General features: G+C 46.8%; 2 protein-coding genes across 12 annotated transcripts; one reads left to right on the top strand and one right to left on the bottom strand.

Annotated features, from left to right (window-relative positions):
• Positions 1-251: 251 nt before the first annotated feature.
• P2RX5 (purinergic receptor P2X 5) lies at positions 252-19,237 on the bottom strand. 11 transcript variants are annotated; one of them, XM_090122423.1, is made up of 13 exons: positions 16,492-19,237; positions 10,818-10,968; positions 8,945-9,064; positions 7,897-7,972; positions 7,457-7,553; positions 6,937-7,017; positions 6,247-6,385; positions 5,624-5,760; positions 5,094-5,187; positions 4,470-4,545; positions 4,322-4,374; positions 3,538-3,620; positions 252-3,109 (listed from the first exon to the last, which is right to left on the bottom strand). In XM_090122423.1, the coding sequence occupies exons 1-13, from the start codon at positions 16,545-16,547 to the stop codon at positions 3,034-3,036; spliced, it is 1,239 nt and encodes a 412-aa protein (XP_089978549.1). In that variant the 5' UTR covers positions 16,548-19,237; the 3' UTR covers positions 252-3,033. The 11 variants fall into 11 exon arrangements, with proteins under 11 accessions (XP_089978549.1, XP_089978543.1, XP_089978550.1 ...); XM_090122417.1 differs by lacking the exon at positions 16,492-19,237 and adding an exon at positions 12,643-13,165; XM_090122424.1 differs by lacking the exon at positions 16,492-19,237 and adding an exon at positions 12,643-13,165 and having other exon boundaries at positions 4,346-4,377; positions 4,480-4,545.
• HASPIN (histone H3 associated protein kinase) lies at positions 19,232-21,865 on the top strand. Its single transcript, XM_031591604.2, has one exon. The coding sequence runs from the start codon at positions 19,289-19,291 to the stop codon at positions 21,695-21,697; it is 2,409 nt and encodes an 802-aa protein (XP_031447464.2). The 5' UTR covers positions 19,232-19,288; the 3' UTR covers positions 21,698-21,865.
• The last annotated feature ends 648 nt before the right edge of the window (positions 21,866-22,513 follow it).

The raw sequence follows: 22,513 nt of genomic DNA, 5'->3' as shown, positions 1-22,513 counted from the left end.
AAATAAGCCACTGACACGAGGAAGTATTTCACAGTAGCATGTAATTAAATGTACGCAAAAGTTTGGTACAGAAATGTATTTGAAATGCTAGTGCAAATGTTAACTTACACAGTTGCTGTATGTTCACACTATAAATAAATGACATTGTCATAGATACTCCTCACTGCATGTACAAAAGTCAATAAGTAATGTTCTCCCAAGTCAATGACTCTTTTTTAATACCACTGTGTCCGATGAAATAGAGGCACCCAAATACACTCAATGTCTAATTACCTGCAATTCAGTCTGTACTGAACTCACTTGTTACAGCCATTGGCATTTTCTGCAGCTGTTATGGTTGTTGTGGTACTCTGACAGAATCTGAAAGGAACTTCTGATCACCCTTTAAAGCAGTTAAGTCACTTTGCTCTGGAGCTGCTTGCGCAAATGCTGTTTAGTGCCTTTCATCTGAAAGCAGCAAGCAAACTCTTGTACAGTGACAGGGTTTTGTCACATATTCTACACCCCCACCTTGTGCCATCTGGCTGTCTGGTCTTTGTGTCGGTCATCACTTCACCAGAACACTATAAAATATTACCTGTTTGTTATACAAAGATTTTACAATATTAGGTTCTGTATTCAAAAATATTTTACAGAAAAACTGAGTTCTGGCAAAACACAGAGTTGTACAAAAGAGGGGTTTGTCAGCATTGCCTAAGTCGTGTTTCTTTTTGGGGAAGAAAAAACAGTCAAGGCTTTAACTGCCTCACTAGTATGCTTTTCATGCCATCTGCTGCTTTTTGCACATTAATTAGTATGTTTAGACACCTGTACTATTGAAATACATTCTAAACTCTTAATTGAATTGTTTTGTATAAGTGTGTATCACAAAGGAAACTGGCACATGCAACCTAAACAATGTGTTTTACAGCAGTCTTAACAGAGCACTGCCCCAAAGTGACAAACCTTATTGCTGTAATTCAAATACAAAAAAAAACCAAACAAGATCCTGAGAGGAAAGCTGTTCATATTTTATTAACTGCAACTGTTATTAACTGCAAACGAATGCTATAACTAAGGGAAATATTCTAGTGAGTTTTGGGGATGCTGAAGCCCATGAAGACTTAAATTCAGGAAAAAGCTTTGGTTGTCTAACAAGGACATCATTCTGTCAAGTTGAAGCATTGGCTTCAGCTGGGCACAGTCAGCTTTACATGCTAAGGTGAACTATCTGGTCTCTGAGTTGTGCCTTGGCCTGATAGCACGTGTGGGGTTTACTACATGTTTTACCATCTAGAAACTATTTAAATAGAACTAGGCCCTGATGGAAAAAGGTCTGTGTTTTTTCGTTGGCATGGTTGTTCCAGTAGGCTTGGCTAGTGTTATCTATCCATTATATGCAGGGTGGTGCATATCTATTAAGAGTTCTGAGTCAAAGAGGAGAATTTCAGTGTAAATACAGCACCAGGTGTACATAGCTTATTCTAAATTATTGTCACTCCAGTGTTTAACTCTATTTTCTAGCTAAATGTTTGACTAGTTGATATTTACTCGCATCTGCCCAGAAGCTGGAGCAGAGGGAGTAGACTGGACTGGGTGGGGTTTGCTATTAATGACTGAATTGGAAGTTTGCCACTTTTAGCAAAGGTGAGTTTTCATTTAGACAAAAAAACAACATTGCTCAGAACAAATGCTTTTGAGAAATTAAAGCAGAGGTAGGTGTTGCATTCTGATTCCATCTGTGTATAACAGCAGATCACAGCAGCTACCTGCAATGCCATCCTCTCTACAACTGTCCTAGCAAGGACAGTGCAGCAGGAGTCCTTTAAACTTTGTGAAAGGACTAATATTTCAAAGAGAGGAATATTCACCTACCGCCTTAGTGAGTCAGTTCCTGTCAGCTCAAGCAAATCCAAACTTTAAAAGAAAATAACATTATTTTGTAAGCATTTTCCTCCTCTTAGAGTAATTGCATCCCCACTTGAGCATAAATTCACGAAGTGGGTTGCAGTGACTTAGTTTTCTCTTGAGAGACAACGAAGCACCTGTGGTTCTTGGAAGATACTGAAATGTTAGAATAGTGGACGTCTGTCTTCGACTTTTTCCTTCTGTTGTTACATTTGGAAGAGCCCAGCAAAGTCTGTTTGACCTGACAGAATTTCGCTTTTCAATCTCCACAGCACTACTAATTTCACTAATACTCTCCCTGCCCATAAAATACCCTCTGCGTGCTGTCATCTTTTCCGTCCTTTGAAATACTGGTCATTTGGGTATAACTATAAATGGAGAATCTGTGTAGCAGATGAGGTAGCTGGGAGCCAGCCGTGGCTGAAACTGGTTCTCCACTCAGAGCTGTGGCAGGCTCTGCTGTGGACGTTCCCAGGAGAGACGAGCAGAGCACCTTGTTGCAGCAGTTGTAAAGGCTTTCCCTGGAGGAGCACCGCTCCTAGCTCTGATGGTTACAACAAAAACAGGGCAATAAGAGTAATTGGGCAGTACAGGATGATAAGCCACTTTCTTCTGGACACAGTTGCTGCAATTCTGCAATGCTGCATTTCGTTGCGTTTCCTGACAAGAGCAGTCCTGCTGCTTTATATCTAATCTTGCAAATAAGAAAGGCGAGAGTTGGGAGCTGTGGCTGCAAGCTGGCGAAGCAGGAGACGAGTTAATTGTTGGCCACAACCCTCCTGAAAATGTCAGTGGTGTTTCACAACATTTCTCTTCTGCACTTGGAAGCAAAGCATAGCCACAGAATAATGGTGGCACAGATAGATCTATCAGTAGATATAAAAACATTCATTTGGTGCCTTCTTTTTCCTCTTACAAAATCCTTTTATAAATCCATAATGATGAACACAGGTGTTGCAAGCTCAAGATATCAGAGAACATCTCAGGGAAAATAGGGTGTTCTTTAAAGGACATTTTTCCTCTGGAAATCCCAATAATAGATGGTAGATCTGATCTGGGGTAGCTCCACCTCCCAGTCCCAGTGTTATTTCACACCTGTGTAGTTTTCCTGGAACGTGATTCCAGTTGACAGACCCATCACCACGTCTAGAGCCCGCCAAGTTGGTCTGGGCTCTGATTCCCATTCAGAGTAGGGCTAGTTAATGACTTCCTGGAACTGGACCTGAGGAAACAAGCAAAGATGACAAAAAAAGCAAGCAGGCTATTTCCATTTCAGGAGACAATGTGAGGAGGATGTTCCCATCCAGCCTGTCCCCCCTTACCACAAAAGCCATCAGCTAAAGCTCCTGTTCTCAGTTTCACGAGGCTCTGGAGACCTTGGAGCCAGCCTGGTTCCATCTGCAGTCATTATGGTCTGACAGTCCAAGGCCATTTATAGACCGACCATGATACAGCAACTTCCTTTTTTCCCTAGCTAACTGCAGTGATGAATTGTGGAGGGAGGGAGCAACTTGGCTAAACTCATTTGGAGGAATGTAATTTCCTGGAATTAATCTCTGTTTGCCATTAATGTTTATTGCATTCTACTATCTCCTATTCCTATTAGTCATAAAGCCATTACATTTAAACACAAAAGCCAAGGGCACTTACTTTACTTCCTCATACTTTTTGCCTCGATAAAAGTTACTCTTTTTAATCAGATAGAGCAGCACCAGGTCACAAAAGAAAGCTCCCTGCAAAACAGAAAGAATTTGTCATGGCCACTAACAAGGAACAAATCTCCCTCTCCCAGTGGCCACCACTGTCCCTGCCTCCAAACTCTTCCAGCCCGTACATTTGACAAGCTCTCCTCCTGGCTATCATGCTCAGCCCACAGTTACTCATCCCTGCTTGCTCCAAGTTCTCTTCCAGGTATTGTTTTTCTCTATAGCTGCTTAGATGTTATGGTTTTTGCACTGCATTTGAGGAACACTTTAACAAGCAGGGACAGTTTAGATCTGCTGTTATACAAATAAATGCTTTAATTCCTGCCTCAAGCTTCTCTTCAATTGCTTGTGATGAAAAAGGCATCATATAGCCAGAGCTTACAGGTGAGCTACTAAATGCTGGAATATCTTAGAGATGATGCATAACTGGAACTGGAAGGCAGGCATGGAGAAAAGTAGTGCCTGCAGTATTTCAGGGTCATCAGGGTGCAGTACTTGTGTACATCAGACTTAACTGTGTTTACCCTCACCATGGTAGCACTGTAATCAACAAACACAGTTCAGGGTTCTTTCTTTCACTACCATGTTTCATCTTTAAAGTAGAAAAGGAAATTTCAGATTTAATTTGTAATGAAAATTAAAGAAAAATAACTTGTAGGAGCTGCATTTTCTTTCATGTACCATGTAATATTAGGAGTATTTAGACTACAAGGTACATTAACAGATACCTTCAAGACAGGACACAGACGCACCTCATTGAGCAGCCAAAGTAGTAAAAATCCTGCTGGAGAAGATAATTAAACAAATCGTCCCTTTTTATCCTCGGAGCAGCTAACTGGCAGCTCTGGGTCCCAATATGTTACTTTAAGAAAATACCTCGACTTACCGCTCCCATGAGAGCTAGCCCTGAACCGATATTGATGACAGTGGGAATGATGTTAAATTTCCCTGCCTAAAAGAAAAACAAGTCATGAAGTATTCATTGAAAACAATCCAAGAAACAAACGTAAGGGTTTGGTATTAGAGAGGGGAAGCTACTGCTGCTTGTGGATGTGTTTTGTTGGGAAGCTGCTGGTGCTTATGGGTGTGTTTTGTTGGCAAAAGGCAGGCATAACCATAGAAGGATTTGCAGTGAACAGTCATCAGAGCTAAAGGTCTCACTGTCTCCATTGCAACTGCTCATGGCTACATTTCTGAGCTTGCATCATCCCTGGATTAGGCTTCTTCTTTGCTAGTGCAGACATGCTAAACAAGTCTGTGGGGCATCTTTACGTTTGCTGGACTTTACATGAGACTGTTTTTAGGTATAAGAGGTGCAGACTGCTGACCTTTACCTCGTCTGCACTCCTGATCATCTCCCTTATTATGCAGGGTGAATGGCAAGCCCTCTTTCCTACAACAAGCCAGACAGGCTGTTCTCATCCCAAAGCTGCTTTTTCGCTGAGAAATGTCTCCCTGCTTCTTCTCCAGGCTAGGAAATATTCTGGCCTGAAACCTCACCTTGCCATTCACCATCACATCAAAACGGATTCCATATGCTTTAAAGAGTGTCCGGTACTCAATCCCTTCAGCATCCCGGTAATATTTAGCAAACCTGAAATGGAACAATACCAATTTTAACTCCATCATCTGCCCCCACACACAGAACCCATCTGAGTTCACCCCTCTGTGCCAATGGATCTATTCCTCCTATCAAAAACAGCTTTAGCTGTAAAGTGTGGCTCTGAGTGGCAATCAAGTCAGGCCCTTCTCAGGATGGTGTTTCTTAGCTGATGGCAGCAGAAAGCCACTCAGATTGGGAAGTCTACCCATAGTTATAGCAGTTACAACTTCTTTGGACATTCCTTTCTCACTGCCACATGAAGTATGGAAAGAAAATGTAAATCTCTGCAATAAAGATTTTACAGCCTGAACCTATGGGTCTTGTCCACAATTATTTGACTGGGAGTCATTCAGATGAGCAGTGGGTAACACCAATTGTGAAGGGATTGCCAGAAGTCATAACTGATGTGCTTCTCCTTTCTACTTACCTGAAGTTGTACCCAGAAGAGACAGACTTTTCTGCAAACTTGTTATCCAGACGGCTAAAAGAATAGTGGGGATTACATTCAGAAGGGGCTTTATCAAGATCACAGTTCCATTCAATCTGAATTCCTATCACACCACCCTTAATGAAAGAGAGAGACAGTGTGAGTTTAAGCTTACTTCAGTCAGTCTGTATCAGCTTTGTCCAATCCTTGAGCGAGATTTCCCCAGGGACAAGAACAGATGCATTTCTGGTCAAACGCTTCTGGATGGGCTAAGTTCATTTTTATAATAATAAGCACATTACTTAACACACAACCCTAGTCTGCTATCCTAGGAAGAGGTTTCTCATCCTGTTTTCATTAAGTAGCTGTAACAATTCAGGGGGTAAGCTCTAAATAATAGAAAACTGGCCCTTCCAATTCTTCCAGAAAAAACACATTTTCCTGTCTCCTATTCCCCAGGGACAGGATAAATGGAACCAGCATGATTTTAAGAAACAGCATCTCCATTTTTCCCTGAGCCTGGATGGGAAAAAGATCCCTGGGCAGTCACCAGTGGCTCTCCTCAGCCACCCAGCAAGCAGTACAGCCAGCTGGAGAAACACAAGCTCGAAGGGTACTCCTACCTCCGAAGCCATTTCCTGAAAGTCATTCCCAGCCCATCTGACGATGTTCCCCAGAAGGAAGATGGGGCAGTAGGGATGCTCCGTGCTGTAGCGGCAGGTCTTTAGGTAGGACTCATTGTTGGTGGCCAGCACATTCATCCTACATGTGGGAAAGAGGGGAAGGCATCTTGTCTCCCTCTTTGCTTGCCTACACAGCCTACAACCCCAAGGTTGCAGAGATGAAAGATTTCTTCAGCACTCTTCAGTCTGTCTGAGCCTGTCAGAACAGCAAGGCCACTCTTCTTTCTACTCTCCTTACTTCTGCCTTAATGGAGCAAGAGCTGCAGCAGCAAATTCAAACAATTCTTCAAATTTGTATTTTCCCAACTTTGGCCATATCTTCATTTATACAGAAGAGGAATATCTGGGAGCAGAAGCAGCTCAGAAACCTGACTGTGCACTGGCTGTAGAACATACCCATTGCCTTAGAAGCTCTCCCCCAGCTGCAACCTATTCACATTTGGTGACAGCCTTATCTGAGTTGTTCCCTGAGACACTCTAGCCCAAGCCAAAGGCCTCCCTCTATGCTTTAGAAGAGGAAACACTCATTTCCCCACCCCAGCCACAGGCAGGAGAAGGATAGTGGAGCAAAACAAGGTTATTGGCTCCGTGATGGAGAAGATACAGGGACCTCTGGGCACCTGCACTTACTTGGAGAATTTAAACTTGGGGAACCGGATCGAGTTCTTGATGAAAACAGTGAAGTTTTCTGCACTGGCGAGAAGTGGTTTCCTGGAACAGAAGGTTTTGTTCCATGTTTTACATTTGTACTCTGCTCACATGTTTAACTGAAATTGCCATTTAAGAAACAGCTCAGTACTATCCTGTGCTGCTTCCACGGGGTGAATCTGCTGCTCAGAGCATAGGGCTTCAGCAGCCACACCCTGCACCTCCACGACTGGTCCCAGCTCCCCCACACTGCCAGCAAGATGTTAGTGAGGAGCATGCAGGCGAGGGGGGACACTGGCAGCTGGACACAGCCCTGGGATAGCCAGCGAGCCAAGCAGGTGAGCAGAGGGCCAGTCCTGTTGGGGGCCAAGCAGGGCTCCCTCCTGCTCTGAAACAGCCAATATTCCAGCAAGCAAACAAGCAGAGGGAACCCAGACACCACCCTGAATGACACACAAGCCAAGCAACTCAAGCTTGGAAACAGCATAGGACAGCCACGTACTTGGGCTTGGATCTTTTCTCCACTGGGCACCAGGCCAATACCTCACAAGAACCTCTGATGCTGTCCCTGTCTTTCAAACAACGGCCAGTCTTAACCCCTGTAGCACAGACAGCACAGAAAAGGTCACTTAAAGCAGCTGCTTCCTCTCCTTGCCTGCAGGGTAAATGAAAATCAGATGCTTTTCACTGCCACCCTAAGCCCTCCTCCCTGCTGTGAAAAGCCCTCTTAGTGGGAACAGCCCCTCTGTTGTTGCTGCTCTGAGCAGCCTGGGGTGCTTTTTGTCCAGTCATCAGAGAGCTGTAAACAAGGCAACTGTCTTAAAGAAACGAAAATGATTGTTGCTGTCTGAAGTCAAAGATCTCCGGGGTTGTAACCCGGCTGATGTCTGAAAGAACCTGCCTCTACCAGAAGCAGTACAGGAGGAGGGTCTCTTTCCTTACCATTACCAGCCACCACTGCTTGCCCTGCAGGGCAGTCTTCATCCTCATAACACAAGGCATCAGGAATGTTTACACTCTGCAAAGCAGAAGAGGACAGGAGTGAGAACCGTGGCAGGACACGACACACGGTAGCAGAGCTACGTTCATTTCACTGAATCATCTACAGAATGGTGATCAGTGAAAACATGCAGCTGGAGCACTAACAGTAGGCAGTGTGCAAATAACTTGGCTATGTCACATAACCAGCAACAACATGCTTCAGCTATGAAGTTTTGCTTTTGGTCTCTGCTCAATCTAAAGAAGGACAAGCTGTGGAAGAACCCAAGCAAGCAACATCTTCCACTACTCAACAAAAATAAGCAGAAGGCCACCATATTTCTCCTTAAGAGATAATTGTATCTTTGATTTAAGCTGCAAGTTGTGAGCCCCTGCTCCTGGCTGCATGCTGGGTTAACGCAGCCACTAGAGGACAGCCGTGTCCTTAACAATCAAGCTGTGCTGACAGCCTGGATTACCCCATGTTTCTGTGAAGGAAAAATAATCATTGCTATGTGCCAACAACACTCCTCAGAATGCCAGCATCCTTGTTCCCCAGGCTCCAGCCCATTCTGAACCATGACTCCACGGAGGACACGTAAACAAATATTTACATGAAAACATGTAAAAATGTAAGGCACATTCTGGAAAGCACTAAGCATTCTCACACATCCTGAAGGTAGCGAAAGCCTGAATGTTCAGCCCTTCCCAGAGGGGGCCTCTTAGAATGTCTCCTTTGCCCATAACCGAACTGAATCACCTCCAGGTTGTTTTCCCATGACCTTTTCTGACCCTGACCAATCACTATTCAAGTCTCATCTCCAGCTAGGCAGACATCCAACACCTTTAGTTAAAGCCTCTACATGATCAGTGCCTCTGGAAATTAAGAGAGATGAACCCTCCAGGTTTTAGGTAATCAGTCCAATTTTCCTAACTGATGTATACTACAAAGAAAAAGCATTCGCCTTCTATCGTTCCAGTGTTCGCTGCTGTGTCCTCTGCCAGGTCTTACCCCCAGTTTTGTAGGGGTCTGGGAGCCAAAGGACTCAGTTCTTCCTACCTCAGGACACGTGGTTTGTCTCTGGTTTGGGGTCACAATCAAATTTGTCATGACAAAGAAGACGTTTTCACCCTAGAATAAACAAAGTAAGGCAGAAGTGTTAGAAAAACCTATTTTAAAAGAACCAGTCACAAGTTCTCTGCAGAACAGTAATAATTCCCCCTCTTCTGGTGCTTTTCAAGGTAGGATACAGCAAAGCTGTTTGTTTCAGTATTTGTTTGCTTGAATTTGGATATTGCCAGTCTCACACACAGCTCTGACACAGAGAGGAGCAGTGATTTCATTAGTCACAAAAAAGCTGGTGAGGGCTGAAAGCAAAGCTAGTTGCAGCTGTCCCAGATTAAGGTGTTATCATCCACTAGATTAAGTTGCTTCTTGTGAAATATATATATATGAAAAGTCCTATGAGGCAACTTCCTTATGTGTGGAAGGACATAGAGCTTAGTGGGTCTCTGTGGTGTTAGGCGTTTTGCTTCAGAATCTGCCTTAATTTGGTGAGCAGGACTGCTGAGCTTGGCCTCACTGCCCACTCAGCAAGCACTTACCATCCTTCTCAATAAGGGACACAGTGCCTGGCCAGGGATCACAGACTCCATCCCACTGCAGAACTTTTCTCAGGCAGGGTTGAGCTGGCTGCCCCAGCTGTGCTGTTACAAGCCTGAGCTCATAGAACAAAGCTCCATGACATATCTACACTTGCATTCACAGCCTATGGAAGTTCCTGTGTTTTACTGTGAGCCCAAGGTCTGACATCACTATCATTATGTTGGATTCAGTACTGTAGCCTGATTGCCCAGTCACAGTGGAAACATGTGACCATCCATGATCATCTGAATTCATGATGCCATAGTACAAATATCCACATTAGGAGGCCCAGAAGCTAGCTATCTTTACCCAGTGTGCCACACTACAATGACTCCCAATAAGCCAACACATGATAAAGAGACCAGTACTTCAGTCACAGTAGAAACATCAGACAAGTTAAAATACCAGCATCACCATTTCGTTTTTGGGTATGCACAACCGGCCACCTGCGAAAGGTCCCACGGCTCCCACAGAGCTTCAGCACAAGCCTGCTGCCTGGCCTTCCTGCTGCACAGCACACGATGGTTGGAGATCAACAGCTAACAGTGAGGCTTTGCATTAAAACTGGTAGAAATGCAGCACACAAACCCACAGATCTGAGCGAACTGCAGAATGAAGGTGAAGTCTTACGTACAGAAAATTGTCCAGTTTGGAGTCTTTGGCCCAGAACCCTGAATTTACTCTCATGTCCCTTCATGCACACGTGCCAGCTGCTAGCAGGGAAGCACACAAACAAACAGCCCCTAGCAAGCACAGCTGAGCAATTTCCAACACCAGGCCCATCTGCTGGCATCTTCCCCTTAAAGCATCAACTCTGCATCTCACTTTGTCTAAGCCACGGAAGCAGCAAGGCAAGTTTAGTCAGATCCATTTCAAGCAAGCCTCGTCACTCAAATTGCAACACATTTATTTCCATCTCCTCCCTCCTCTGGGCTGCCCCATGCATGCATGCTTGCTCCAGCCCACTAAAGGAGGTTCAGTGAGCAGTCCCACTGAAATCCACCAGACTGCTGCTGGAGGGCTCTGTTTATCAAATATTGTCCTTTGTAAGAAAGAAAAGCTCCTTATATATTTGCTGAAAAGACATAAGAGGAGGCACAACACTCCTATCCTGTAGCCCACCTCTTGTTTTCTCACAGGAAGACCTGGATATATCACTGTAGCCTTTCCACCAGCAGCCAGATTGGAACATGCCTTTCTACCTGAATGGCAGACACAACAGAAGCAGCATGATTCCCACCTGTGGAGGGATGACATAGTCTGCAACATCCCACAGCCTCTCCCCCAGCTCCGAGGTGTTGGTGAATGCCACCCCTTTCAGCTTGGTGATGACAGAGCTCTGCAGGGATGTGTCCGTATCCTGATAGCCTTTCTTGACAACAAACACCCACCTGGGAAGAGCAGAGCAGGCAGTAATGTTAGTGAGTGGAATCAGGGAACAATCTAGCCAGAGATTTACACCAAGGCCAAGCAACCTTTAAGGACGAATCAAAACATGTGAATGACACCAAAGCCTCTGTTACTACTGGATGACTCCTAAATTCTGAATGAACTGTTTGATATAGACTGCACTTACCTACAGCTCTGGAGGAAGAGTTTGGGAGAGGGACACAGGCTGCATTTGCTGGCACAGCTCCCCTTTGCAGTGCACAGAGCTGGACTGCACTAAGACATGCAGAAAGCAAAGGCAGCCATCTCAGAAGCTGAGCAGCATTCACACACACTGCTCTTCCCCCTCTGCCAAACCTGAGCACCAACATTCTCCACTCCTATGAACTGTCCCACTTCCCTTTTTTCCCAAGAACACTGCATTTTCTCCCCAAGAAGGGCTCAAAAGCAGAATCTTAAGTTTTCCTCATTGAATCTGCAAGGAAATGGCAGCTACACACAAGGAACAATCCGGAGGAGTTTGATGATCACAGGCTGGACAGCCTCTGAACAGGGAGCTGTACACAGCCAGGCAGGCACAGGCTAATGCCAACCACTTCCATGACCAACTGTATGTCCCCAGGCACAGAGGAGGCACTGCAGGCAGTTTCTAAGCTCTGCAGATGTCTGTGAATGAAACAGTCAGTGCGGCCCGGGTGTTCTCTGGACATTCACAGTCCCTCTTGGATGCAGGATGTGGTCTCAGCAACGTTATCTACAGAACTCCTCCTTTAGCAGCTAATACATACCAGACCATTGAGACTGCATCACTGTCCCACTAAGTGAAGCTCTGAAACTGTACACCTTTCTATAAATAAATCTGGAATGCCAAAATAACTCTACTATATTTAATTGGTGAAAGCATGAGGCGAAAGAAAGGTGAGAGGATCCCAAAGCTCAGAGAGAGAGGGTAAAGACTTATCAGTCACATTCTAGAAAGCCTCAGAAACTCAGGAAGCAAAGACCCAGGCATCACACAGGCCAGATGACCCCACATTTCAGCCTGCACGCTGCAAGGAATACAGCCATGTTTGTTACATATCAGTGACTGCCTCCAGCAGAACCTCTTCTGAGAGGTGCTCTGCCTATCTCCATGCCAACCGTGCTCAGAAATAAATGCAAGGCAGCTGACACGCAAGCTGCTGCGTCCTCCACAATCCCAGCGGCTGCAGCTCACTCCAGCAGATACATCTGTCACTTTCTGCTTGGTTCCCTCTCATTCAGACTCAAACGTTTCATGCAGACAAGCTTGGTTTGTCCTGTGGCTCAGCAACCTTGGCCCTATGTGCTATTGTCTATGAGTCAATTGTTAAGGCTTGGCACCTTTCTTACCAAACACAGAAATAAAGGAGTAAATAATGCAGTATAGAGCCATGGTGGCATTTGATCCATTTTTAATCATACATTAATCTGGAAGGTAGAGATGAATTCAGCAATCTCCAGCCAGTGAAAAATCAGATAAGAGTTTATTAGGTATTACAAAATCCCAGTGTTATAAATAAACACAGTTATCTGTATTAAGATCATGCACCATAGCAAGCGATCCCTGTATGCTAAAGTATCTTACATTAATCTTCATCACAACGCAGCAAGCAAATGCAACCACAGCAGTACATTTAATAGAGGGTGATCCTTACCCCACCAGGTAAGCCAGGATGGAGAGCTGCACCACTCGATAGAGAATCCCAACCTTCTTGTTCTTCGCAATGACGTATTTCTCTGTTTTATAATCGAAAAGCGATAGAAATAAACCCTTCCAAGACACCTGCCCCATTCTCCCAGCTCTCTCTACTGGAGCTGGAACAGGCAGCAGTGTTTGCAGCTCGGTTATCTGCACGTGCTCTGCAGGGAAACCTGACGCACCAACCCTTCAGAGCGAAAGGCTGATCTCCTCCCTCCTGTCAGCTGCTTGCCAGCAGCAGCACTCAGGCTGGAAGCCGGCAGCTGCAATAACACCATATCCTTCCTTTGCTGCTTTCCAGACATGTCATTCTCTGGGGAAGCCCCCACCTCAGTTCAGCTCCTCTGCTTCATTCTCTCTCTCCAGTCACCAAATATTTATAATGAAACACATTACAGCATGAAGCCGTGTTGCAGAGCCATAGTATCTCACTGCTAAGTGTTAAAGCCTGCATTCAACCTTCGCAAGGGCAAAGGAGCAGTTTAAATTTGTAATTACTTAAGCGTTCACATGAGTGACAAGAACTTGAGCCCTTACCAGTCAAAATGCCCGCTTTAGCCACTCCATCATCCTACCAAAAGAAAACAATTTAAACTAGAAACTAAATTCTGTGTGTGGATGTTAAGAGATCATTCACAATCCTCCAAATGCACAGTGATTAGACCATTAGATACAGGTGCATTTAGATGCAGGACATTGCCACCTGGTGCAGTATGGAAGGGAGAGGAACAGATTTAACCCCACTGAGATGAGAGCTGTTTTACCACCTGGTAGCACAGAGATGAGTCCTGGTGCAGAGACACCTGTGTCTGCAAAGACATGAAATAACCATTATTGAAACCCAGGATGGAGGACACTGTCCCCTGGCTAAGGAGAGAACAGAGTGAGCTCTGAGGTAAGAAATGAAGTAAGACAGGATCTCCCAGCTGCACAGCCAAAAGAGCTGACCTTCCACACCAGGAGAAGCTCCAGCAGCAAGCTGAGACGTGAACCAGAGTGTGCCTTTTGCAAGGAGGATCCCATTCACGTGCACTAGTGGGGGATGTCTGTCAGGTTTTTTCAGGAATCAGACTGCCCATAGGCTGAATCTGTTAGAAAACATTTACCAGAGACGTGAGGTGTTGTAGTAGGCATAAATTGCAGGGTTTTCTGCATTCAGGCAGGAGCACGTAATTAGCTCACACCTGAGCACACACTTGGCTCACAGGGCTCTGTCAGAACCAGCAATGCTCTTGAGATTACTCGGTACACACCTGTGATGCACACCTGAACACAGGACCAAAGAGCAGGTCACAGCCACATTACCAAGGCTGCTTTAGCACACACTCCTCCTCCCAATATCCTCAGAATACCTCATTTTGTCCCTCATCCCACAGACATCCCTAGAGTTTCCTACTACGAAGTGAAATAACTCTTTCTCCAGCAATTGCAAAACTGGAACAGAAATCTGCTGGGGAGCTCTTTAACCCAGCTGCACTCCCTGCTTCCAGCCCCACGACACAAAGGGTTTCACAGCACAGCTCTCCTCAAGGCAAACAAGTCAGAAATGCATGCTCAGCCTATCTGCCCCATCGCTGCCTGGAGCCCAAAGCCAAGTGATGAAGGTGCTGGAAGGCAGGAGCATCCTAAAGGAACCTGACCTTCTGCTCCGAGTTCAAACACTTCTGCAGGTACCATCTGCTGGGTGACAGCTGAGCAGTGCCTCTTATCATGGGCACAGTCCCACATAAACACCATCTGCTCGTCCTGATTCTTCAGGCTGGAGCAGATATCAAGTGCATCCCATGTCTTGGCGATACACGCCCTGTTCACTCACAACTGCCTCCAGCATTGCTCCTACTGCACTAAAAGCAAGCAAGTTCATAACAAAGCATCAGTGAAGACAAGCCAGCACACATAGCACTGTCCAGAGATCCTTCTGTCCATCCTCCTCTTCCTCAGAGTCACCTTCTTATCTGCCTGTGTGACAGCACAGGCTATGATCAGTCTACAAAACCTGGTAAGAGTTAAGTAGTGTGTTGCCTCCTGGCCTGGTTTTACTCTGTGACACAGACAGAGTAAATTTTTTGCAATTACTTTCCAGGTCAGTTAATCTGAGAAAGGATTTACACAGGTTAGAAAAAGAACGCTGCTTTGAGAGAGAGGTTTTTCCTGTTACAGCTGTGAAGATGTGAAGCTGAAGACATCAGCCAGATCCAATCACAAATTAAAAAATGGATGTAAAGCTAATGGAACAGCTTGGGTTGGCAGGGACCATAACGACCATCTAACACCAACTCCATCTTTTCTTGTGGATTTTGAGTTTTTTTGGAGCTGTCAAACAGAAGCACTGCTGCAAGTGCTGTTTTTGAACACAGAGTTTCATTTTGAATCAAGCATACCTCAGAACATCCTGAATATCACTCCACATAGGCAAAATTAATGCTGACAGCAGTGCTGCTCACATGCTTTTGCAGGTATCATTCTCATCATCTTTCAGCTTTCATACCCTTATTTTTTTCTTGCTTGGAAAGTAAGATTACTGGTTTGTTTCTCAGAGCCTGTGAACTGTTCAAATGTTAGTCTAATTCACATGGGAGGAAGAAAATAACTTAAAATCTAACCATCACTTAAAGGCAAAAATGTAGTTTGTCCTTCTCAAGAGACTCAGGCTGTCCCTCTTCTGCAAGATATCTCCTTTCTCAAGTCCAACACTTTGAATTTCCCATGGAAACCTGCAGTTCTGCTCCTTCCCCAGGGGGGCCATTTAGTCAGTCTGGAAATTCTCACAGGGAAGATTTCTCCTCCTGTACTGAAACTCTCTTTTTATTCCCGTCACGTTACACCTACACATAACTACTTGTACAGCATACAGTAATTGCATTCTCATTATTCACAGGTAGTCATAAGATGCACATCTCTTTTCTGCCCAGACCCTTCTGCACATCTCTCCACCTTTCAGTAGCTCCCTGGTGTTAATCCATCCTGGAGCTGAGCCATGTCCAGCCATGAGCCAAATACAGAGACTGAGGAAATTAACCTCTAATCCCTGTCCTGACCTAAAGGCATTCAGAACGTAACAAGGTTGCACCTGTCTCTTTAAGGCATGGTAAGATAGAAATATTTTATGTTCAGACCAGTATCATGGTATAATGTTACCTCTAAGTCACACCCAGAAGACACTGAGCAGTGGGCAGATAACCTTGACCAGTGCAATGATTCAAGTGGAATCTGATGCTGGAATGCCCATTTTAGGCACTTGCTCACTTCCAATTCCAAACAATGGCCCTCCAGACATAGCTGCTCTCAGTGACCCCCCACTCCACTCTTTACTGAGCTACTGAGTGCAGCAGAAAACATCATCTCCCAGATGCAGGACAGCTGACTCACAGAATACTGAGCCATTTCTGAAGCACTGGAAATGCTCCCGCAGCAAATGCATCATCCAGATAGGTGCCAGAGCAGATACTGAAAATAGAAAGGAGGCAAAGAGCACAGGATGTAAATAGATAAACTATTTTAGCAAGGAAATGAACAGTGGAAAAGGCCAGGTCAGCTCTCCTCATGAGTGTTTTATTTTTCTTTCTCACAGTAAACACACCTTTAGAACAACATCAAAGAAAACCAAGGGGAAGAGTTTAAAAGGTTGAGAAAGGAAGTTCTCTCAAACCACAGCACATCCACACCTTCACACAGGAAACAAGCTGCCTTCAGAAAATAATGAATTTGGTTGCAAGAATTAAAAAAACACGCAGGGAAAATTGCTCTGTTCAGCTTCCCTTTTAAGCTGCTTTGCAGTGTAAATAAGAAATAGGTTACTACTTACCAATGAAACAGTGACAAAAATTCAACCTCAATGCGTGCCCTCCTAACTGCGCCCATCCACACCCAGCCACAATGGAAATCCTCTCATCAGGAGTTACTGCTTAATAAAACATGTATTCACCTCAAATAATAACTTTTAAAGGTACATTCCTCCTATGCCTGATATCACTTTTTTGCTTCTTTGCCAAACTGTTATCATCCCTGACTGGAAGGGTATGCAGTGCGTCCTGGCTGCACAGCTGTAATCAGAGGCCTCAGCTGCAAGTGCTGAGGAGACACTTCATCCCCTCGGGCCAATGGGGAATTGCATCATGTCAACATCTAGAAAGTCTAGGCTGAGCCCTCTGCCCTTTTCTCCCTAGAATCCCCAATTACTAACTCTTTTCAGTCACAGGAAAAGGTACGTAGGACTCAGACTTAACCCACAAAGGAGAAGTTCCAGTAGCAACATCCTCAGCCAGCTCAGCACCTTTGCTCTGGAGGCTCCCGCTGCTCTAAGCTCTTACCTATTACCACAAGCAAGAGACTGATGTGTCCTGACACATTGAGAGCCATGCTGCACACAGCAGTGGCAGTGTGGGAGCAACCTGCCTGCAGCAGCACAACTCCATTCCAGCTCACCTCTCCTGTTACAAGGGACAGGAAATTTCTCTTGTGAGGTTGTAATCCAATCAACTTCCAAATAAACCTGCCCCAACAGGCTCTCAAGCAAATCACTTCATTGCTCCTATCTCATCTTCTTACATCAGCACCTAGCACTAAATGAAGAATTACTTCTGGTGTTTCTCTGATAAGCTTTCCTGAACAGACGTCCACTTTACTTACCCCCATGAACTACCAAACCACTCACAAGAGTTCAACACACACACCTGCCAGCTGGCCATGCTGAGGGAAGGAGAACCAACCTAAGGCTTGTCAATCTTCCTGGCATGTAAGACATAAGCAGCTGCTATCACTCCTGGTTAAAATAGCATTTCGAATTGTATCCTGCCTTCCCCTTCAAGGATACAATTAAAAAGCTATGTCGGATGCATCAGTTCCTGTCAGTCACCTTCCTATTCCTTGGCTATATTCCAGCAGAAATAGCTAAAATCTGTCAGGCAAAGCTGACCTACAGGGAGCTAATCTTCCCACCTGGAATGGTCTGGAGACAGGCCAGGGCTCAGAGCTCAGACGGCTGGAGCAGAGAGAAGGGAAGATCAGCACCCATCAGTGGGTAGAGGACAAACATCTACTCCTGCTTTCCTGGGTCCCAACAGCATTCAGTTGTCTCTCCCCAAGGGAATGAGGCAGAACAGCAGATCTCACCAAGCCTGCTGCCGCAGGAGCCTGGCTGGGGTATGATGTTAATGACTCCAAATGAGTCATTTGCAAATCTTCTCATTCAGGGAGATGGCATAGCTGTGCCACTGCAGAGTGCATTAAAGTCAGGGCGAGGCGACACACCACGGCCACACCATCAACAAGGCTTTTGTACAGGGGATTTTATTCAAAACTCAGATTGCAAATAAATTTAGAAGCAGACACAGCAAGACTTCCATGGAAGCAGTACAAAAAACCATCTGTGGCTTGGATGACTTCACTAATCCCTTAAGTGCCATCCAATTACTGCAAATGCCTTTGGCATCTGCTACGGCAATCGTGAAGAATTAAATGATCGAATGGCACTCGTTGGAAATTACAAGTCACAGAACTCTATAATGCATTTAAGAAAAAAAGAAATCTAAAAAGGAAAACATCATAACCCACAGCAAAAGCTGACCTCTTTGGGAGCCATGAGGGACAACAAATAGGGATTAAGTAATGAGGGATTCAGAGAAGAAACTGGAAGAAAAAAAGCAAGAAATTGGGAGTAGAAGAAGGTTGGATGAAGAAGAGGTAACTCTAACTTGCAGCTCCTCATTCTTAGCACAAACTTTGACAATTAATTTCATAGAATCACAGAATGGCCTGGGTTGCAAAGGACCACAATGCTCATCTCATTCCAACCCCCTGCTGTGTGCAGGTCGCCAACCAGCAGCCCAGGCTGCCCAGAGCCACATCCAGCCTGGCCTTGAATGCCTGCAGGATGGGGCATCCACAGCCTCCTTGGGCAACCTGTTCCAGTGCCTCACCACCCTCTGTGTGAAAAACTCCCTCCTAATATCATAATTAATGACCTCTCCTAAGGGAAAGTAACCAAAAAACTCCCAGCAGCTTTTCTGTGCTGTGACTTACTCAGTGTGGTCAGGCTGTAGAGATCTCTATGTGCTTTGGAACAGCCAGGACTCCAGCAGCAGGCGGGGAAGGGCTGCTGGGGAGGCCGGATGGCTGCTATGGGGATGGGCAGCGAAGGGCAGCAGCTGCAGGCTGTAATGGAGTCTGGGACGGGTACAACAAGGCACTATGGCCGCCTTCAGTGCGGCATTCGTACACAGGCTGGGATCTTTTGCAAGACTTTATTCTCAAAAATAGATGCAATTAAGAACTACAAACCACACACACACATATATATATATGTCCCAGCCTACATACTCATACATCAGTGTCTGTGCGTATATGCAAAACGGTCTTTCTCATCTGCAGCAGCACACAGGGCAGCTTCTGCCGATCCATTTTTATTTTTATTTTTGTCTTTGTTTACTTCCTCTCCCATCAGCTCCCGCTCCCCCAGCCCCGAGCCCACAGCTCACCACGGAGCCGCAGGGCGGGGCTGCCTGGCGCCGCTCCCCCGCGCATCTCCGCAATCTCGCGAGATTTTGTTTGAAACGGCGGCGGGAGGGCGAAGCTCGGCTCAGGCCAGGCCCGGCCCCGCCGCGATGCCGCGGATGCTGCGCACGTACTCGCGGCGCGGCGGGTACCTCCGCGCCCTGCCGCAGCCCGACCGCTGGATTTCGCCCCCTCAGGACCGCAGGCGGCTCTTCAGCTCCTCCTCGGCCGCCTCCAGCTCCCTGTCCAGCGCCCTCTCCGCCCCCTCGGACGACCCCGACTTCTCGCCGCCGAGGAAGCGCCGCCAGAAGCCGTTGGGTGAGCGCCCCGCCCGCTCCCGCTACCTGCGGAGCCGGCGCGGGGCGGACAAGGAGAACCGGCCCCCGGCCGCGCTCAGCTCCCCGTCGCCCTCCCCGCCGTTGCTCCGCGCCCGCCGCCGCCGCCGCCAGGGGTCGCCCTCCGCCTCCCGCCGCCCGCTGCTCTGCAGCACCCCGCACTGGGCGCCCCCCTGCGGCTCCGCCCGCCCTTCCCGCCGCGCCGCCGCGGCGCTCGCGGAGCTCAGCACCAGCGTTGAGGGCGGCTCGGCGCCGCGGTGCGGCCCGGGGCTCTTCTCGCCTCGCGACGCCTCTTTCGGCGGCGTCCCCGACTCGCCGGGCGGCTCGGAGCGGCTCCCGCCGTCGCCGTGCACGCGGAGCGGCGGGGCAACGGGAGCGGCGGCACCGGGCGAGAGCTCGGCGCCGGGGCTGCGGTCACAGACGGCCCGCGGGGTTCTGAGGGCGTCCGCGCGGGAGCCTCTGCGCGGAGCCGCCGCTCCCGTCGATGGCGAAGCGCAGCGCGGCTCGGAAGGGCCCGGCGGGGATGTGAAGGGCGATGAGACGGCGGGGAGCCCGGGCGGACGCGGGGACGCGGCCGAGCGGCGGCTGATGCCCGTGGTGGTTTTGGAGCGAGGGGAAGTGCCGCTGTGGCTGAGCGGCCGGAAGGCGGCGTCACCGCTGGGCGGGCGAGGAGCCGCGAAGCAGCGGCGTAAAAGTCCCAAACTGATCCCCGGGGAGGGCAGCACCTGCAGGAAAGCCTGCATCAGCGGCTTCAGCGCCAGCCGCTGGGGGAGGCAACCGCGGCTCCGTCCGCGCGGGTGCAAAAATAAGAGGCAGCAGCAGGCGGGAAACTCCTTGGTCGGAGCGCAGCTGAGACGACGAGGAAGGAAGAAGGGCGTGCAGATGTCAGGAGGGACACGGGATGCTGACTGCTCGTTCCTCAATAACTCCCACCACTGGGGTAGATTTCGAGCATCTCTGTCGTTCCATAAGAAAAAGAAAGTGATCTCAGATGACAGTTCCTATGCCAGCATCCTTTGTAATCCCTTTGTGAATCCCCAGCTTTCAGGGCACCAAGTGACCCTGTCTTCCAGTAAGGCTGAGAGCTACGCCTTGTCTGCTTCCTCTGTGATCCTGCTGGCTCCCATGAATTCCTCTTCAGCCTTAGAGATCACGCTTACGGATGCAGAGAAGGTGTTTAGGGAATGCCAACAGGAGGAACCTATCGCTTTTGAGGATTGCATCCCCTTAGATAAGTTGAAAAACTGCAAGAAAATCGGAGAAGGGGTGTTTGGAGAGGTTTTCCAGATCGACAGTGAGAGAGGATCTGTGGCCTTAAAAATAATTCCCATTGAGGGATCTGAAAGGGTGAATGGTGAAGCTCAAAAGAGCTTTGGAGAGATCCTACCTGAAATAATAATTTCGAAGGAACTCAGTCTTCTGTCTGAGGAGTCCGTGAATAGGACTGTAGGGTTCATCAGCTTGTACTCTGTGCACTGTGTTCAAGGGGCTTATCCTAAACATCTCCTAAAAGCCTGGGACACATACAACAAGACAACAGGATCGGAAAACGATCGGCCAGATCTGTTTGGGGAAGAGCAACTCTTCATTATTCTGGAGTTTGAATTTGGAGGCAGTGATTTGGAGAACATGAGAAAGAAACTGAGTAGTGTGGCTTCAGCAAAAAGCATTCTGCACCAGGTGACTGCTTCGCTGGCTGTGGCAGAACAGGAACTGCACTTTGAGCACAGAGACTTGCACTGGGGGAACGTGCTGGTAAAGAAAACAGATGCAAAGGAGCTTAACTACGTGCTGAACGGGACTACGTGCACAATCCCCACAGCAGGGATCCATGTCAACATCATAGATTATACCTTGTCTAGGCTGGAGAAAGATGGGTTAACTGTCTTCTGCGACCTTTCCACTGATGAAGAGCTGTTTCAAGGCACAGGGGACTACCAGTTTGATATCTACAGGCAAATGAAAGCGGAGAACTCCAATGGCTGGACAGACTATCATCCACACAGCAATGTCCTCTGGCTCCACTACTTGACAGATAAGCTTTTGAAGGATGTAGTGTACAAGAAAAAGGAATCATCATCTGCCATGAGAAAAATAAAGCAGCAGCTGACAAAGTTTCATAAAGAAGTACTGACTTTTGGGTCTGCCATTGAAGTTTTAGGCAGCAGCAGCCTCTTCCAATGAGTAAGGGAGTGCAGGACTTCCAAGAACTGATGCTGCCCTTCTCCTTTGCTGTTTTTTATGAACGGTCTTTTAAATGTTAGCGGAATGAAGTGTTAACATCAGTTAGCAATGTGAATGGTAAACTATCAAAAACGTGTAAAAAACACACAAAAAAAGGCTTCTGCTCTAGCATGTTTCCATATGTACTGTCTTTGAGGGGTGAGGGTGGAAAGGAAATGGACTCGACCTTGGGGAGGAGGGGGAGATGCCTTCAGGCCCACTTACGTTATTAAAAGTTCTTTCCTCATTCTATCAATTTTCTTACCAAGTTCTTTGCTTAAAACCAAAACCAACCAACCAAACCCCACGATTGCAGACAGGTGAGCGTTGCTAGCCCAGCCAGAGGAAGGGGAAGAAGGCACTTTTTGACGTAGTTTTCAAAATGACCTTTTGTTCATTTTGGCACAGTTTGTACTTGGCGTGAGGCTATAAAAAGTAAATTTCCTAAAGTTTCAGTAGTTTGGCTTTTAAAAACATTCTAATCTGCAATAATATGGTTTTCTTTTTCCTCTCTGTGAGGACCATTGTTAATGTGATAACATACTGTGTTATTTTAAAAAATACCTCTTTTCCTGATGCATTTTTGACAGCTGTGACCTTGTATGCTGACAGGATCCCAAAGCTGTGACCTGATGGTAGCATTAAAGTGATTTTCTCCGTTTATCTAGAGAAGAAAATGCACAGGGGGTTCTTTAGTCTTCATGGCAACTGGGTGACGCAAACTAAAGCTGAAGATATATCAAATTTGAATTCTTTGTTTTCAAGAAGTCCTTGGCT

This window comes from Phasianus colchicus, chromosome 21 (genome assembly GCF_987193195.1).
Source record: "Phasianus colchicus chromosome 21, bPhaCol1.hap1.1, whole genome shotgun sequence".
Classification (NCBI taxonomy): domain Eukaryota; kingdom Metazoa; phylum Chordata; class Aves; order Galliformes; family Phasianidae; genus Phasianus; species Phasianus colchicus.
The sequence above is the reverse complement of the archived record's forward strand: the minus strand, read 5'-3'. Positions and strand labels throughout refer to the sequence as shown.

Coding starts and splice junctions, on each gene's coding strand:
- P2RX5 (XM_090122417.1), bottom strand. CDS start 12,779: ATGGGGCAGGTGTCTTGGAAGGGTTTATTTCTATCGCTTTTCGATTAT. Junction 9,065..10,817: donor ACTATGTCATCCCTCCACAG/GTGGGAATCATG, acceptor TGTTTATTCTAG/GGTGAAAACGTCTTCTTTGT. Junction 7,554..7,896: donor AGCAGTGGTGGCTGGTAATG/GTAAGGAAAGAG, acceptor TCTGTGCTACAG/GGGTTAAGACTGGCCGTTGT.
- HASPIN (XM_031591604.2), top strand. CDS start 19,289: ATGCCGCGGATGCTGCGCACGTACTCGCGGCGCGGCGGGTACCTCCGC.